Genomic DNA, 18,093 nt, shown 5'->3' with positions numbered 1-18,093 from the left:
CTGTGATCTCTGGAATGGATTTGCAACTTTTAGGCTGTGGATCGGTCACTCTTAATTTTGTCATTTTAAAAGAAGAAATGCAGGCACAGAATCAAAGTGTTAAGATCGAGAGAGAAGCTTCAGAGGGAAGTAATCTTTGTTTGACCAGCACCTATCGGATAAGCAAAGAGCTAGATTTCGGGGCTCAGGTGGCCCCAGGGCAAACAGGGTCAGCCTCATGGGAGCCCAGAACATGGAGGAAAATTAATGGAGTAGAGCTGTCACGACGGAGGGTCTGGTGGGTGATGGGGGGAGACAGCTCCCAGGTGAGAGGGTGATGGGGTGGGGGCTGACAGGTGAGAGGGTGACGGGGAAGGGACAGCTCCCAGGTGAGAGGGTGATGGGGTGGGGGCTGACAGGTGAGAGGGTGACGGGGAAGGGACAGCTCCCAGGTGAGAGGGTGATGGGGCAGGGACAGCTGACAGGTGAGAGGGTGACGGGGAGGGGTCAGCTGACAGGTGAGAGGGTGACAGGGAAGGGACAGCTGACAGGTGAGAGCGTGACGGGGAGGGGACAGCTCCCAGGTGAGAGGGTGACGAGGAAGGGACAGCTCTCAGGTGAGAGGTCACAGGGCAGAGACAGCCTGACCTGAGAGCCTGACCTGTGGCAGGTGAGGGAGCAGGATGGGCAGACACCCGAGGGTGGGCCCGATGGTGACCTTGGGCGCAGGCTTCCTGGTCCGTGCCTCAGGACCGGAGGGTCGTGCAGGGATCCACAGGGTCCCCCAAGGTAATGGGGCTCAGGCCCTGCCGCATGTTACGGGGCACCTGGGGGTCCCCTAGGAGGGGCCGTTGTGGGGCCTGTGGGGCCCCGATCCCTCTGGGCTCCGTGTAGGACCCAGGAGCTCCCGGGCTGGGTGCACGTCGTGGGTGGGGGATCCGGACCCCAGGACCCGGCAGGATCCCAGCATCTCCACACCCACAGCCCATCCCCCACGGAGCCCGCGAGGAAAGGACCACAGGTGGCGCCCGCGGGGGAAATGCCACCGTGACTAGCACCTCCGCGCAGGGCTCTTTGCGGTCAGACGGGCTGGAAGGAAATGCGGGAAACTCGGGGCTGAGAACAGAGGCCGCACGTGGAAGGGCTCGGCCCGGCGCCCTCGCGGGACCTGCACCTGTCACGGTGACGTCTGCAGGTGTCCTCGTCTGCACGGCGCATGTGACGGCGACGCCGCTCAGCTCATTGGTTCCTGGGAATCAGTGGAGTCGGCACCTGCGGGCTCAGGGCGGCGCAGGGCTCCGCGGACACTAACGTGGGTTCTTCTTCCGTATCCTGGGCAGCCGTGTAAGAGCTCGGGTCACCGAGGAACGGGGTGAGGACAGCGCACCCCTGTTCCGCAGGCTCGCAGGGGTGTAGCATTGCAGTCCGTGGGCCACAAAGCGTTGGCTTCCCTGGCTCGGGACCTCCTCCCAGCCCTTAAAGTGCCTCGGGGTCATCGCTGACTTGGGGACCGCGGGCTCCAGGCCCGCGCAGCACACACGGCTCCTCTTTCTCTGCAGTGAGCCTGCACCAAGGGGGTCCCCATCCTAATCACCCCCCAAGTGAGAGGCACGGGTTCAGGGGAAAGCCAGACGGCAGACGCCACCAGGCCTGCGCCCCGGTGAGAGGCGAAGCTGATCGGATCTGCTTTGGGCCGTGTCATTCTGTTTTACTTTCTTTTTTTTTTTTAATATTTTTTTTAATTTTTTTTTTATTTATTTGTGATAGTCACAGAGAGAGAGAGAGAGAATGAGGCAGAGACACAGGCAGAGGGAGGAGCAGGCTCCATGCACCGGGAGCCCGACGTGGGATTCGATCCCGGGTCTCCAGGATCGCGCCCTGGGCCAAAGGCAGGCGCCAAACCGCTGCGCCACCCAGGGATCCCTCATTCTGTTTTTCAAAGAAGGCGTGGGTGGGGGACTCCGGCTGGAACACGGGGGGACACGTGCAGCGGACCCTCCGCCGGCCTGGCCGTGCTCACGGGAGAAGAGGTGCATGGGGGGATGACGGGGTTTTCCTCAGGGAGCCACGCGGCCGTTGTCCGGGTCCTAGGACCATTTGCATGACCTGGCGCGGCACCTGCGGATGCCATGGGAGCCCCCCCGGCCCCCAGCAGTCCGGGCCAGTCAGGCACCTTCTGCCGCCGGTTCACCTGCTAAGCAGCGTGGCCGAGCGGCAGGTGCAGGTGTCGGGGCGGTGACCCCGGGCTGCACAGGTGCCTTCGCCCTGGGCCCACCCGCCGCTCGGTCCCCACTGGGGATTCCTGGTTGTCCCCAGGGTGACGACCCCTGGGATTCCCCGCCGAGCACCGGCCTCCCCGCGGGCCGCAGCCACCGGGTCCCCGACCTGAGTGACGGCCGACAGGGCCCCCCCTTGTCGCACCGGGGCACGCTCACTGCTTCTCAGCCACGCAACGGCCCACGCTTGTGCTAACGTTAGCAGCCCGCTCCCGGCTTTCACGTTCCCTCCGTCCCAGGCGAGCTGCCGTTTTATGTGTATGTATGTGTCCTTCCCAAACACGCCGGGCGCATGCTGCGGGGCGGCCCCGCCGGGGCTCGAGGCCGGAGGAGGCGCCGCGCTCAAGGGCTGGGGACCCACTCCCAGGCCGGGTGCCCGCCGCCCTCGCACTGGCCGCGCCACCCCTCTCCCCGCTGGATGAATGAAATGAAAGCGTGTGACCACCTACCCACACACCTTGGCAGAGGTGCACTCCACACACGACGGCCCCCACCCAGGCACGTAAGCTTGCTTGCACCTTCTAAGCGATACCCCGGGAAGCAGGAGAAAGTCAGAGAGTCCCCGACTCCGAAGTGGAAACCGATTCTGCGGCTGAAGGCAGGGACGCCAGGGTCATCACAGGGCTCCAGGTCGTACTCTGAGACACGGAGAGACAGAGTAAATTGGCGGGAGTGGGTAAATACTCAAATACTATTTCACAAGAATTTTAAAAAAAAATGGCAGTTATTAGAAAAAAAAATACACATATATATTTCAAACTCCTCCATAACCGTTCTGTGGATCGTTTTTCCTTGTATTATAAGCTGTCTCATGATGAATGGCAGGGATTCTATTATTTTGTAGCATAATTTGTAATTATAGTTTAATATAATTAAATAATACAATATAATAAATAATAATAAATACATATAATTATGTTAAATAAATCAATATATAATATTGATATCATTAATGATATTAATAATATTAATATATATTATATATATAATAAGATGCACGACCTTAAAATAAGATGACGCGTTTCACGGCTCTAACTCCAACAGTGTGGAACTGTTTTGCTGCTAAAGGTAAAGGAAGGGGGCCCTGGGCGAACCGAGCATGCACCACGAGGCCCTGGCAGCTGGTCCCTGGGGCGGAGCGGGGCCCCACGTGCACCCGGGGTGCACCTGCGGCTCCTCCCCACACGGCCCCCAAGGCCCCCTGAGCATCGGCAGAGGTGCCACTGGGACACACGGTGGCAAATGCCGCTTCACCAGACCCTAGTGGAAGCGACGGAGGTAAGCCAGGCCAGGAGAAGAGGCCGAGGTGAAAGCCCTCGGAGTCGGTGCTCACATCCCAGGAGTCCCCAGGAGGGAGTCAGCTTCATCTGCATAATAAATTCGCCACTTATTTGGACACTTAAAAGAATAAACTCCCTTGTATGGGGGGGGGGGGCGCTGGCGATTGTTGGCAGCCGGGTTTCAAGGCAAAATCCTTGCAAATGAAACTCTTGCTCAGCACATCTCAGGAGCACGTTTACTGAGGTCCTGGCTCTGCAATCCCGGGGCTGGGGACGCCCGCGTGGACGGCAGGCTAGGCCACGTGACTCCTCAGCGGCCTTACAGATCCTCCTCCACCTGCTGTGTGCGAACGAATTGTCCCACACATTCAAACCCGGGCACCTCATTGCCTTTTGACGTTTAAAGGGTTTTTGTCGCTGTGATTTGTGCAGGTCGGCTGCACGTCCAGCGAGGAGCCCAACACGGCCCTTGAGCTCCGGACCCTCAGACAGAGCCTGGAGCTGAGGTGGAGACTGGGACGCTTCACCCCGGAGCCCCGAGGTTTTAAAACATGTAGTGACTGATCCAAGGGGCTGCAAAGCCCCGGAGAGGCGGCTTCTGTGTTTCCTGCTGCTGTTCCACTCGCTTGCTTGTTTAGGGAGTTTGTGCGAGGAGGAGGCGTCGGCCCTAGCGCGGCTTTCTGACCCCGGGTGGTGCGCGGGCTCCTCGTCAGCTCCGAGCCGGAGCATTGGACGCTGGTGGCAGCGCCGCCGGGTCCCGAGAGGTGTCCGGGGAAGGGGCCGCGCACGTGCATCGTGGATCTTGACCAAAGTGGGAACAGAGGGGGCGACTGCCTCAGGGTGGCTGCAGCCCAGACCCGCCAGGGAAGAACCTGGGGAGCTGGACCTGAGTGTCAGGAGCATTCAGGTCTCCGCCGCACGGTTCACGATTACGCCTGATTATGGCAGATTTCCAAGAAATCGAGCTGTCTGGGCTCGTCCCAAGAGCTCCGCTAACGTAGTGAAATGCCAGGAAAGATCAACAAAGTCGGATACAGATAAACGGCGATCGGGCCTAATTACGGGGAGTGTGAAAGCCCTAATTACGGGGAGGTCGGAGCGTCTTAAAATCCCCGGGAAATCTTTCCCTATAAGACCGCATTTCGGTGCCCACGTTGGGAACGGTCCTGCCATAGTGAGGAGTGATCAGCTCACCGTCCCCTACTACGTAACGACACGGGAACGCACCTGCCGCTGACGTAAGGGTGGGAGGCAGAGAAGCCCTTTGGCCTTGGGTTTTAGCGTCACGACACGAGACAAGTTAGAGTCCTGCATGGTGACGAAGCATCTTGGAAGTGGCATCAAAAGTTCTTAGGGAATTGACGGGAGCTTCGAAGTAGGAGACATCACGGGCGACGGTGGGGCTCGGGACGACCTTAGGGAGCGGCATCAGCTCCGGGCTTAGAGGAGGAGGAAGGACAGTCGCCGTCCCCAGGCTTCCTAAGCACGAAGGTGCACTGATGCAGCTGCTTGCAGCCGCGGAGCCGCAGCCGGAGCCGCAGAGCAGGAGGCCCTCTGGGGCGCGGGGCCGCATGTGCGTTGGCTCCGGCCCGCCCAGCAGCTCCTCGCCGACCGCGGCTCATGCCATCAAGCCGATGGCGGGCTTGCCCTGTTGTTCAGCGCATGGGACCCCGCTTGTCTCTCAGGACACGGCCCCATCCCTAGGACGCCGTCTGCGTGAGGCAGCAGGGACCCTGGGCGAGGACTGGGTGCAGATCATCAGCAAACACGTGACAGGGCTTGCGGGGCGGCTTCGCCTGTGTGCGAAGCATTAAATAAAGCAAACGGACGCTCACCCTCAGGCGCGTGCCCACCGTCCTCTAGTCTTGCTCACTGAGCATGTGGTCCTCGAGGCGAGCCGGCCTCGGCTGGAGGGCAGGGCCCGGACGCTCAGATGGCGGCTTATCCTGGCCCCGTCTCCTGGGGAGGCCCCTTCGCCCGGAGGTTTTGAAGGGCTTGATGAGAAGCGAGCGCAAAGGGCTTTTCGGGAGAACGTGGTGATACGTTATCGACGATGTCCTCGCGTCCTTCTTCCAGGTTGGCCAGGGCCTGCCCGGCTCGGGCGCTCACCTGTAACCACACACGTGCACACGCGCACACGCCCGCCCCCACGCTCACGCACACGGTCCCACCCCTGCCCCCGGAGACCAGTGACAGGAGGGCGCGACGTACCTGAAAAGGTGATGTTGAAGCCCTCGTAGGAGATGGAAAAGTCCGATATGAACCGAAGCTGGGCCGTGAAGTTCCCGAACAAGCCCGCCTTGATGGTGTGCGGCAGGACCGAGCCGGTGAGCCTGGCCACGGGCTCCGTGAAGCTGCCGTCCTCCGTGATCAGCAGGTAGTCGTGGGAGCTCTCGAGGTGGAAGGTGTGAAAGGTCATCTGAACTCCTGGGGGGCACGAGGGTGGGCAGACGTCAGGCAACGGCGGGGGCGGGTGGATGGGGGGGAGGGTGTCTCCCGGGCTTAGAGACCCGGGACTCTTGAATCAAAATGTGATCGTTATCTGCAAACTTCACTTTGAAGTTTCAAAGGAAGATGCAGAGAATGAATAGAAAGAGCGTATCTAGAAAGGAAAGGGTATAAGTAGTGGAAAGAAATAGGAGTAGTCAGAGGGGTCAAAGTGCACGAGCGTGCGGGTGCAGGCGGAGGCTAGACACGGGGGTGCGGGAACCGCGTGGGGAACCGCATCAGACACGGACGGGCGAGGACGCGTCCCGGGAAGGTCGCTGGGAAGGCATTCGCCCGAGAGGAATAAAGGGCTGCGTGAGGTTTGCATTTCCATTTGACGCGTGTCCTGGACGAAACCTTACGTTGGAGCTCTGGCATATAAACGTGTACAGCCGAGGGAAGAATTCTTGGAAATCCTGGTTTTACGTTCCCCTTACACATAAACCACACCGACTACTAATGGATTCCTGGATTCCAGAGCAAAAGCAGTAAAATGCCTACAGACAGCTCCTTTTACATAAAAATACTAGTTTTTATGATGACAATTTCTTGGTCACTCACAATTTGTTTCCTGCTTATTCTCAATTTCCTTCAAGGAAATTCTTTTCTTTTTTTTTTTTTAATTTTTTTAAGAGGAGAGAGAGAGTCTTCAACAGACTCCACACCCAGCACGGAGCCTGACGTGGGGCTCAATCCCAACACCCTGAGATCCTGACCTGACCCAGAATCAAGAGTGAGATGCTTAACTGACTGAGCCACGCAGGCACCCCAAGGAAATTCTTTTTTTTTTTAATTTTTTAAAAGATTTTATTTATTTATTCATGAGAGACACAGAGAGAGAGGCAGAGACCCAGGCAGAGGGAGAAGCAGGCTCCACGCAGGGAGCCCGATGCAGGACTCGATCCCGGGACCCCGGGGTCACGCCCTGGGCTGCAGGCAGACGCTCAAACACTGAGCCACCCGGGCGCCTCTTTTTTTTTCCCCCAAGGAAATTCTTAACATGCAATCAAAATACATGTCAGCATGACGTAATACAGGCTATAAAATCAAATATGTCAATTTAATACCAAGTTGTATTCAAATTTAAAGTGTGAAGACAATGTCTCCCTGGTATCTGTGCAATTAATATTTCATACAATCTCCTTAAAAATGACAAGATTGGTCCTACAAGGGAGACCGGGGTACAGTCCTAAATTCAGGATTTATAACTACATTTTGTACACAAATCACAAATTTTCCTGGCCTTCAGTATATTTATCTGTAAAATGAAGATAATGAAATCTCCGCCAGTCATCAGTAGATTTTATGAAGATCAATGATTTATTATGTACAATAATACTGAGTAGAGTTAGAACACAGCACAAGGACAGGATGTTACCCCGGGGGCGCCCGGGTGGCTCAGTGGGTTGAGCGTCTGCCTTGGGCTCAGGTCATGATCCCGGTCCTGGGGGCGAGTCCCGCATCGGGGTCCCTGCTCAGCAGGGAGCCTGCTTCTCCCTCTCCCTCCCCCTGCTTATGCTCACACTCTCTTGCTCTCAAATAAATAAATAGAATATTTAAAGAATGTTATCAGGGCAGCCCGGGTGGCTCAGCCGTTTAGCACCTGCCGTCAGCCCAGGGCGTGACCCTGGGGTCCCGGGATCGAGTCCCGCATTAGGCTCCCTGCATGGAGCCTGCTTCTCCCTCTGCCTGGGTCTCTGCCTCTCTCTCTCTGTCTATGAATAAATAAATATTTAAAAATAAACTAATTAATAAAGTTATCCTAGATTTATCATCATAGAAAAAGAAGTCTAGATAATTTCTTACTCCCTTTGATTTAACTGGTATTTGTGTTTTATTTCCTGTGCCTCTTTTCTTTACCGTCACACCTACTTTCCAAGCATGCGTTCACCTGCACGAATACAAGTTACCTGATAGAAAGTAAAACGGAATCTACTTTTACAGTAGCATCAATCACTCTGGGTCATTTTTCTTCTAAGGTAATATAAGACATCAAAATCCAGATAAATGTGAAGAAATTAGTTATCCATTTGTTCACGTGTGGATACTTATTTGTTCTGTTCTCGTGTCTGCACCTTGTTAGTTTTCCTGCACGTGTAAAGTCCATGTCGTATCTTACCTTTTCCATGAGACACCTCGATGGTCCACGTACAGTTTAGAGAGTTGGGGTAAAAATCCGGAAACCCAGGAGAAAGGACTGTCCCGCTCTTCCCGTGGATGTAACCTCCACAAAGGGCTTAAAATAATAAGGAAAAAAAATAAAAAACAAAATAATAAGGAAAATGATTACTCTAGTATCAGATCTCCATAATCATTACAACTATAAAATACCTTTAAAGGGGCATTAACTTTGCACAAGGACGGAAAGAGTACCAAAAACCACGTCTATGAGACTAAAACGAAGCTGAAACTTTATTTTACTTGTGATTTCAATGCCCTCGGAAGGTGTTGTAAACAGTAGAAGACCTAGAGGAATAACCCCGAGTCAGGTAGGAACGCCAGGTAAGCTGGGGCAGGGGGGTCGGTGGCGACGTAACGGGACCGTGGGTTCCCAGGCATTTCTGTGAGGCCGCCCCTGCACGAGGTTGTGCGAGCGCTCGGCTCTCCCCGGGGTGGGTGGGCCTTGCCCAATCAGTTGAAGGCTTGACTCGAACAAAAAAGGCTGAACCGTCCCCAAAGGAGCTGGAGCTCTCCTTGCCTGATGACCCTTGAGCTGAAACACGGGCTCTTTCCGGGCCTGGGCCCTCAGCCCTCAGACTCGATCTTACCCGGTCGGCTCCCCTCTCCCAGCTTGTGCAGCGCAGGTCCTGGGGCTTAGAGCCTCCAGCACGAGGCCGGGCAACTCCATATAACAAACCTGTGCCCCGTCCCTCCGCACACCCACCCACACACGTCCTGCTGGAGCTGTCGGTGTAGACAACACTGACTTAACACGGTTGCGGCGTCAGAAGCGGGGCAGGTTTGCATGTTTTGCAGCTGCTGATCCGGGCAGCTCCTCAGAGGGATTCAATCCTCATCAACGCAGCCTGGCCCGCTCGGTGTGTCTTGCAGACTCAGCTGTGAAGTAGGAGGAAAAGTCACAGAGGATCTCGAGCGGGAAGTGGAGACGTCGGGGGGCGCAGGTCACACGGGCTGCGTCGTCTGTGAAGCACGGCCTGTGTGCACACGCGCATCCCCGCTTCCCCCTTGGCCGAGGTGAGCGCATCCCTCGGCGGCTCACACCTGGAATAACCTTTCTTACTAATACGCACGTCCCGAACCGTGTCTCCCGAAAGCCGGTTCCATGAGGAATATTTGCAGAACACTCGGCTAATTCGGTTGAAAGATGAGATACTTCCCCTCGTGCTCAGTCATCTGGGGTTTTAGGGAACGGATGATCTCTTTGTGCCGACCGAATGGGAAGAGTCATACCAAAAAAAAAAAAAAATCAGCAAAACAGTGAGTTCCAGGATATTTTAACGACGTAAGATTTTTCACATCTTCAAATTACCCGGACTCTACGTCTCATTATGAGGGCGGTGCTATTGCTGTAACATCGGGAATTCACTCATCCGACGGACGCTGCCCTCGGCGCTAGACATGACGCGCGGACAGACCAAGCTCCTCGTCCTCGCGGAGTCGCCGTTCCGGCTGAAGAGGCCACGTGCCCCCAGTCGTGAGAAGAGCAGACTGCACGTGATGCTGGAGGGCGAGGCACGCCCCGAGGCCAAGAAACAGGGAAAGAATAGGATGCCTCCGAGCTGCATGGGGTTGGGGCGTGCCTGGGACGGGCGCTTGCGGCCGGGAGGGGCGCCGGATGCCCGCAGGGACCTGCCCAGAGCAGGGCCTCCCGCCAGTAGCGACCTCGGCCAGGTCCCCAAGGCTCACGGCCCGAGGAGCAGCGTCACCCGCACAGCGTGCTGCTTTTTCTCCTATTTTTAGGGAAAGGAGTTTGATGTGCGGAGCACGGCCCGGGGCCCTGGCCCGAGCTGGAAGAGGGCAGACAGTAAGGGAGGAGGCCTGACTTCGCTTTTCCTGCCCCCGGGGTCGCCGACCACGTCCACACAGACACGAGCGAGCCCCTCTGAGGAGCCGCAGACACGCCTGCGTGTGACGTGAGCGACAATCGTCGGTGTCCTACCCGTGGGGTCCCTTCTGGGTGGCTACCAAAACCACGGCAAACTCTTAGGTCTGCTGTCCTTAGGGTCACGGCTCCTCGAATTACACTGTTTATGTCGCCTTCTCCGCGCCGAGGGCCAGAGACACCACCGGGAGGCGTCTGGGTGGAGGAGGGGCAGGTGCAGGGCCGCGGTCCTGGGGCCCCTGCTCGGGCCACCCACCCATCCAGGCCCCGTCCTTGTCCGCCTCCTGCGGCACCTGCTGCAGCCCTGCCAGGCCTCCGGTTCCCGGGGCCCCAACGCTGAGCTGCCCGACCACGGCCCCTGCCCCCAGTTTATGGGCTGGGGAGAGGCACGTGATCTGTGAGGCTCCTGAGCACGACCCATCCTGGGCTGGGAGTCGTGGCCCGTTCTCAGAATTTGCAGGTGGTGCAGGTGAGGGGGGTCCGGGCGGCTGCTGGGGTGCCCAACGGCCACTCGCCTGGCCCCCAGGACATGGGCCCCCAGGACGTGGGCCCCCAGGACGTGGGCCCCCAGGACACATACAGGGACGGGGGCGCGCCGCAGCCTGAGCCCACAGGCCCCGCAGGCGATGTCCCCCTGGCACCCGTCCTCGGCCTCTCCTGCCGGACCCCGGCCACGGGCCTGCGATGCTCCAGGTGCAGGCGGCGGCTCCGCAGCCCCAAGGCCTGGCTCCCACGTTGGCCACTCGTGTAGCCCCGCGTGCAGGAGAAGTGGGTATTGTTCCGGGGGTGACAGCGCTGGGGGCGTCGGGGCCAGGAGGCCGCGCTCTCCTGGAGGCCTTCTGGGGTTCCCAGGGCGCCAGCTCCCACGACGACGCTGACGTTGACGGACCTCAAAGGCACAGGTGAGTCACGCTGCCCCCCCGCCCCTGCCGGACGCGGCCTGCTGGGTGGCCCTGTCTTCATCGAGGCCCTCCCGGCCCTCAGGTGCCTCCGTCCCGGAGCTGCGGGTCTCCACCCCGACTTATGCTCCGGCCCCGTCCTCCTGCCTCTCCCATGAGCAGGTTAACGGTGGGAGCCCGCAGCATCCTGCCCGAGGCGTTTGTCTTTTCTTTTTCTCCATTTTTCTGGTTTGCTTTAAGCCGCTACTAAAGTCCTGCTTAACGCAAAAACCTAACGGGGTCACATCCTATTTCCGTTTATCCATGGACGCTCCACGTCATGCAGAGTCGCTGATTTTATCCCTTCCCTCGTTCATGCATCCGTATTTACTGATACTTTTGTTCCCCTAAATACATTTTACGTGGAAAAAAATCCCTACCAATAGAAGGGAGGATGGCTGAGAGCTGCTCCGTGAGCGCAGCCTGCATTCCAAGCCCTGCCCTGGTCCTCGGCTTTTCGTCACAGGAAGCTCCGGGCCCCGTGGGCCGTGGTGCCCCCGGGTTGAATCCCGCCGGTGGAATCGGGTCCGTGCCGCAGGACTAGCACGCAGGCCTGTGCACGAGCCGGGACCTTGCGTCCATCCGCAGCGACTGACTTCCTGCCCCCAGTCCCAGGCCTTCCTCTCACCCTCCTGGACTCGTCCTTCCTCTCGACCCCGTCCTTCAAGGCGCATCTCGAAATCTGCCTCCCGAGACTTCCAAGTTTCCAAACTGTAACTACGATCTTTGCCCCCTCTCCGTTCTCAAGCGCTCTCCTGGTGCCTAATAAGACACTATTTCACCGGCTGATTTGAAAAATAAGTAAAAATCGGTCTTTCGGGTCTCTAGGCTGCTAGAGGATAAACTCCTCCACTGTGTGGCTGCAAATATAGTCGTCTTCCAAAGTATGCTTGTGGAAAGGGTCAACAACGAGATATTTATTGAATGAAATATTTACAAGGATTTTTTTCCTCGTACTCGTCTTTCACCAAATATAAAGGCGACAGTTTACTTGAATGTTCACATGATTTCTTTAAAACTTGAATTTGCTAAGGCATGAATACTAAAAATAAAGCGATGCTACGGAGCTGGGAGAGATACTGATAAAATTTGTTTTTTTTTGTCATGGTGATATAAAATATTATAATTAATTTGTATTTCTTCTTCCATTCCCATAGCTACACAATTTTATTTTTATTTATTTATTTTTATTTATTTATTTATTTTTTTTTTTAGCTACGCATTTTTAAAGGTTTAAATATCCTATTGATGTTTGTTTGTCACAATAAAAACCCAGGGGGTTTAAGAGATTGCTTTAGAAAAAAATAAATTAATTAATTTAAAAAAAAGAGAGAGAGATTGCTTAAGATTTGAAAATGCAGCAAAAACAACTCTTCTATCAAACTCTAACATCTCCCCATGTTTGCACATTTATTAATAGCCTTTTATCGTAAATTCATTATTATCTGAAACAGCGAAGCCAAAGCAAAGCAAACAGCTTATGTCACAAATTCCCCTACAAGTGTTAAATTTCAAACGTGTGTGAATTTTAAGTTGGGACAAGATAAAAGAGGCAAAATGCATGAATCTAATGTGCTTTATTTTCTACAGAAAATGTCAGACACATGCTGTCATTCCTATGTCAGTTCCTTGCAGAGAACCGGAGGCCCTTCTCCATCTAACCCCACGTCCTTTCTCCAGATCATTTCCTCCTGAGCATGGTGCTCATTTTCCACTCACCCTACTTCACCGACCCGCGGGAATGTGCGGCACGTGCCGTCATGCCTGTGGGCTCCTTCCCGCTCCCCAGGCGCCTCTTCGCAGGTTGGCCGCTTTGGGTTATTCTACTCATCGCGGGACTCCCAGCTCGAGGGCTCTATTTGACGTGAGTCCTTCAACTCCTGTCCCCATGACCTTCAAATGCATCTGAGGAGACTGTATTGAATGATGAGGTGGATGTTGAGGCATAGGCCACGACTGGAAAGTTGGGGTCCCCCCAAAACTCATGCTGCATCCCTGATGCCCCCCGCGATGGTGCCGGGAGGTGGGCCTCTGTGCCGCGAGCAGCTCCTCAGGGCTGATTCCTGCTCTTCTAAACGGGGCCCGCGCAGTGCCCTTGGCCCTTCCACCGTGAGACGACACGTCGTCTGCAGCCTAGGACGGGTCTCACGACAAGTCATCATGAGGTCCCTCCAACCTCAACGGCCATCATCCGGAACGGTGAGAAGTACGCCTAGCCCTGGCACCGGGTCACGGCAGCCCCACGGGCTGCGGCAGACTGCAGAGGGCTGTGGGGAGCCGCCCGCGACTGACCGCGACTGACCCACGTACCCGGAGAAACGGGTGTTTAAAAGGTCAATAATGCTAGTGGCCTGGCGTGATTCCAGGTGCAGCGTCTCCGGGTCCTGGGGCAGGGGCGCAGGGCAGTGCAGGGCGCAGGGACACTCAGGGGCCAAGTCCTGCCTGGCTTTGCCTCGGGACGAGGAGGGCAAGACGTGGACGGAGGAGGCGGCCCCGGCTGTCGGCCTGGGTCAGATACGGGACCATCCCATGAGCGAAGTGGCGGGAGTCGTCCGAGCACCACTGAATCAGGGGTACAGGCCAGGACCCCGCTCTCTCTGGAGAAGGCTCCGGCTTCCAGTGGGAACCCCAGGTCTCAGCCGGGTCAGGGCAGGTCTTGCTCGCCTACGTCAGTTTTCTTTGCCAGATCCAGCCCGGTTAACTGGACGGCTGTCGTGTACTTTCCTATAATGAACAGGCGCTTGATCACCGAGTTCAGATCACCATCAGAGCCCGCAGCCTTTCAGTCTTCCCAGCTCCGCCGGAAAAGTCAGCAGAACTTGAGAGGCCCTGCGGTAGCAGCCGCTCGCCCGAGCCACCCCACACGAGGATGGAAACCAGGGAGCAGCTTCTCTAGGCTCCACTTCCAAACTCCATTCTCAGCTTTAGCCCCCAAATAAAAACACGATATTAAACTTGCACAGCGGCGCCCAGTAAAGTCATGTGTTTGCTTGTCAGGTAACTCTCCCAATAAAATCACTTCTATGATTAACCTGTTGCAAATTTTGGATTAAGTGATTTCATCAATATTTTTGATTGATGTTCAGTTATGCATGAATAACAGCTAAGGACTTGGAGGGATGGACCCTTATCACACTCAGTGTCCCCGTTACAATTATTGCCAATAAAGAACTCTACAAATAAAGTTAAGTATTTTTGCATACTATTTAGGATATTCTCAGATTTTACAAAATCTTAATGAGTCCAGAAGCTAGTATCCTTCTGACACTGTTTATTTAACCAGGTGGGTAAGTTTTACATATTTTTCTCATTATCAGAGTTCCAATTACAGAAATAAAACATGACGATAAAAATTCACCTAAGGCCAGAAAAATGTAGAGATAAAAATGGAAAGTCTCCGTTTCCCCTCCCTACGGCCTGCCAGTCTCCGCACGGGAGAGTATTGGGGTCTCCGTGGTAGAAAGACGGTTCTCAGTCATGTTTTACAAAATACTGGGAACGTGCCTATCGCTACATACACGCAAATGCTCGCACATGACCCCGCGTTGTCCTGTGACTCGCTATCTCTTTCCTCCAAAACGAGTGCGTCCTCTCAAGGTGCAGCCACAGAGCAGAACAGACAGGCAGCTCTGTGATCCCACAGACCTTCCTACTTTTTGGTAAACCCAGCAGGAGAGAGGAATTCCTCTGTTTTATGTGCCTTTCCCAGGTCCGCGTCCGAGGGGACACACCCCAAAGTGCCGACGGACCTCGTCTCCCTCTGGACTAGCCCGCGTGTGTCCTCCCCATGGATCCGGTGTCTCGTGTGTGTCGCTGTTCCCCTCTATCCATCTGTACGATAATATGATTTAGAGTCATTTATCGTGTCATTTAGGCTGAGCAATTATCTTCTGCAGGCAGACACTTTACCTCTGGCTTCTTAAATCATAGAAATTTTAATCTGCATCTAGTGACATCTGTCACTGTTTTCCATTGATTGTGTCCAAATATCCAAGTGGACCAACATCATTTATGAATCAAGTCATCCCTCCCCACGGATCTGGAATAACTTTGACAAATTAGGCTCCTGCACAGGCGCTGGTTTGTTACTGGAATCCCTACGTGACATCACCAATCTGAGAGTTGTTTTTTTTTTTTTTTTTTTTTTTTTTCAATCTGAGAGTTTTTGCACTGACTTCATGTTATTTTAATTAAAGGTAATTTTGGGGATGCTTTGATCCCATATAGATATGTTTCTTATCATTCTTAAAAATATTTATTTCTATTCAGAGGCCCTCGTCTTCCAGATCAATTTTTAACATGTTTATGACTTGATATTCAAAATATAAATTATTTTTAGACTTTATTGAAATTAAAACTCTATTTGTAGAAAATTTGTATATTTAAATTTCATTCCCACCATCTAGAAATGTACTAAGTATTCACATTTATTAGGATATTATTTTATATTCTATCATGAACTTTGAAATTCTTTTAAGATAAGCCTCAAAAAGAAAAAAAAGATAAGCCTGCATTATCTCCTATTAGATGTATTCCTGAAAGTTTTTGTGTATATAGATATTATACTTCTAATATGCCGTATCCTTTGTGGAAATCCACTGATTTAGGTTTATCCTGAATGTAGGCTCTACTAGCACTGCCCAAAACCGACTGTCCTCTCTTTATAATATTTATAATTTATATAATTTTCTTAAATTATTGCATGAGTCAGCATCTTCCACATAACATGATGAGATGAGCACTGGGTGTTATACTCTATGTTGGCAAATTGAATTTATTTATTTATTTATTTATTTATTTATTTATGGCAAGTTGAATTTAAATAAAATATTTAAAAAACGACCTTCTGCATAACATAAAGTAATATTTTTTGATACTGAGAAAGTTGTTCTGTTCTTGACTTTCATGGGACTTTTTATAGCAGTTTGCTATTAAATGTGATGTTTTCTATAGATAAATTAATCTTGGGGTTCTCTGTAAGCCATAAATAACAACCACATTATAACATTGTTGAAAAAATATTATTGGGAAAATGTTATTTTTTTCATGGAAACAATTTTATAGTATGGTTATATTCATGGCCAAAGGACAAATCCCTCACTTAGTTTGCAAATGGACACGAGCAACATATATGTGTCTCTGGTCATAGTGACTATACGCTGCATAGTGTCAGGTTGAGAGGTAGAGTCACGTGATCATCAAGAATGGTGTTTGCTTTGAGACCTCCAAGGCCAATCTGGACGGGGCAGGGGCAGTGGCTGATAGAACCAAGAAGCCACTCGGGGATCTCCTGAGAAAGTATTTCCCCGTCCTCCAGGGAGAGCGGTCCACCAGAGGTGGGAGCTCAGACCTCCAGGCAGTTGCTGGATGCTGGGACCTGGTTCGGAGGAAAGCCAGGTCTGACGACGTAGAACACGCATACTCACTACCCTGCTTCACGTGCTATTTTCAACGAATGCCAAGTGGAAGAGCGTGTGCATAACTAAGCTCTGGAAGTTTCCGTGTCTGGGGACAAAGTTGAAGGCTGGCCCGTAGTTTATTCATGTTGCATTCTAAACAGAGGCTCCACCTCATAGAAAAATGTGCTAGGTAAACTTCAAGCATTAGATGGACATATTTTTAAGGTGTACAACTTTTCATATCCTACTGCCCCGTAAAATACAACATATACCACCCAGAGAGTTTGTCTATTTCCACATCTCTACATTTCCTTATGATTCCCTGCTTCGTGGACCTCCACCTACCATCACAGCTGGGCAATGCATGGTTCCACTGGTGGTTCCTCTCACAGATAAGGGGCTCATCATCACTGAGTGTGTAGCCTGGGTCACAGCTGAAAGTCACCGTAGACCTGATGCCGAAATTGCTGCCATGTCGATGGCCATTCACAGGGATTCCTGGGTCAAGGCAGGAATCCGACTCTAGAGTCACACCTGCATGCGCAGAAAAAAGTACATTACATAGGGAACTCTTCCGGTTTATAGAAAAATTATTTGTCCCATATACATATAAAATATTCTGAGATATTATCCGACCTGGGAATTTATTCAAGTGAATCCAACAATCCTTTAATGTAAAACAAAACAAAACCCAATACGTTTTCACGTATCTGTTTTTCTGTAGAGAGATGTACATTGTTAACTATTTACCAGATGACATGTAATCAGTACAAACTTGAATAATGCCTTGATATGTGAATTTTACTTCTCTTAAGAGTCTGAAAACCAATGAACTGTATTAAATGAAGCCTGTATTTTCCTGCTTTTTATCTCTAGCCCTCCACTCTCCCTTCTCATTACATTTTATGTTCCAGATGGATTTTGGCACTCACACTTCAACTTTCATAGACATGCACACATGCGCCCAAGTCTGTACACATATAATGCAAGTTAAAACTGCGCTGGATTTGATTTTCTAAAATTGCATTCTATACATCCATGTATTTTTTTTTTTTTTCGAATTTGCTCTTAAGTCAGCCACTTTCGGGATGGCTACAATTAGCCTATGCTAAAAGATGCTAAAAAGTATAGTGCTATAAAAAGTCAAGTAATTATGATCATGTCATTATAAGAGTTTCTTTTCTCTGTCTCTGAGATTTCTCTTTATTTTTAGAATATACATTTGGAGAGATAAGGAAAGTCGGAATAGGAGAAGAAGATGTCATGGTGACGTTTATGTATTCAAAGAAATACGTGGATGGACCTGGAGGGTATGATGCTGAGTGAAATAAGTCAATCGGAGAAGGACAAACATTATATGGTCTCATTCCTTTGGGAATATAAGAAATAGTGAAAGCAATTATAGGGGAAAGGAGGAAAAATGAGTGGGAAATATCAGGGAGGGAAACAGAACATGAGAGACTCCTAAGTCTGGGAAACGAACGAGGGGTGGTGGAAGGGGAGGTGGGCGGGTGGTGGGGGTGACTGGGTAACGGGCCCTGAGGGGGGCACTTGATGGGATGAGCACTGGATGTTATGCTATATGTTGGCAAATAAGACACCAATAAAAAATAAATTAAAAAAAAACAAAGAAATATAAAAAAGACTTAGCCATAGCTATACACAACTCTC

The 18,093-nt window shown here is 52.3% G+C and overlaps 1 protein-coding gene across 1 annotated transcript in view; it reads right to left on the bottom strand.

The window, feature by feature from the left end:
* Positions 1-18,093, bottom strand: part of CSMD1 (CUB and Sushi multiple domains 1) — a 1,850,581-nt gene that overhangs the window by 330,203 nt on the left and 1,502,285 nt on the right. The window contains exons 22-25 of the mRNA XM_038560546.1: positions 16,768-16,956; positions 8,142-8,258; positions 5,747-5,962; positions 2,705-2,893 (exon numbers count right to left, since the gene is read on the bottom strand). Of these exons, the coding sequence (XP_038416474.1) occupies positions 2,705-2,893; positions 5,747-5,962; positions 8,142-8,258; positions 16,768-16,956 (711 nt within the window). The remainder of the gene's footprint in view (positions 1-2,704; positions 2,894-5,746; positions 5,963-8,141; positions 8,259-16,767; positions 16,957-18,093) is intronic.

This window comes from Canis lupus, chromosome 16, assembly GCF_011100685.1.
Source record: "Canis lupus familiaris isolate Mischka breed German Shepherd chromosome 16, alternate assembly UU_Cfam_GSD_1.0, whole genome shotgun sequence".
NCBI lineage: Eukaryota > Metazoa > Chordata > Mammalia > Carnivora > Canidae > Canis > Canis lupus.
Note: the sequence above shows the minus strand (reverse complement) of the source record. Positions and strands in the feature narration are given on the sequence as shown.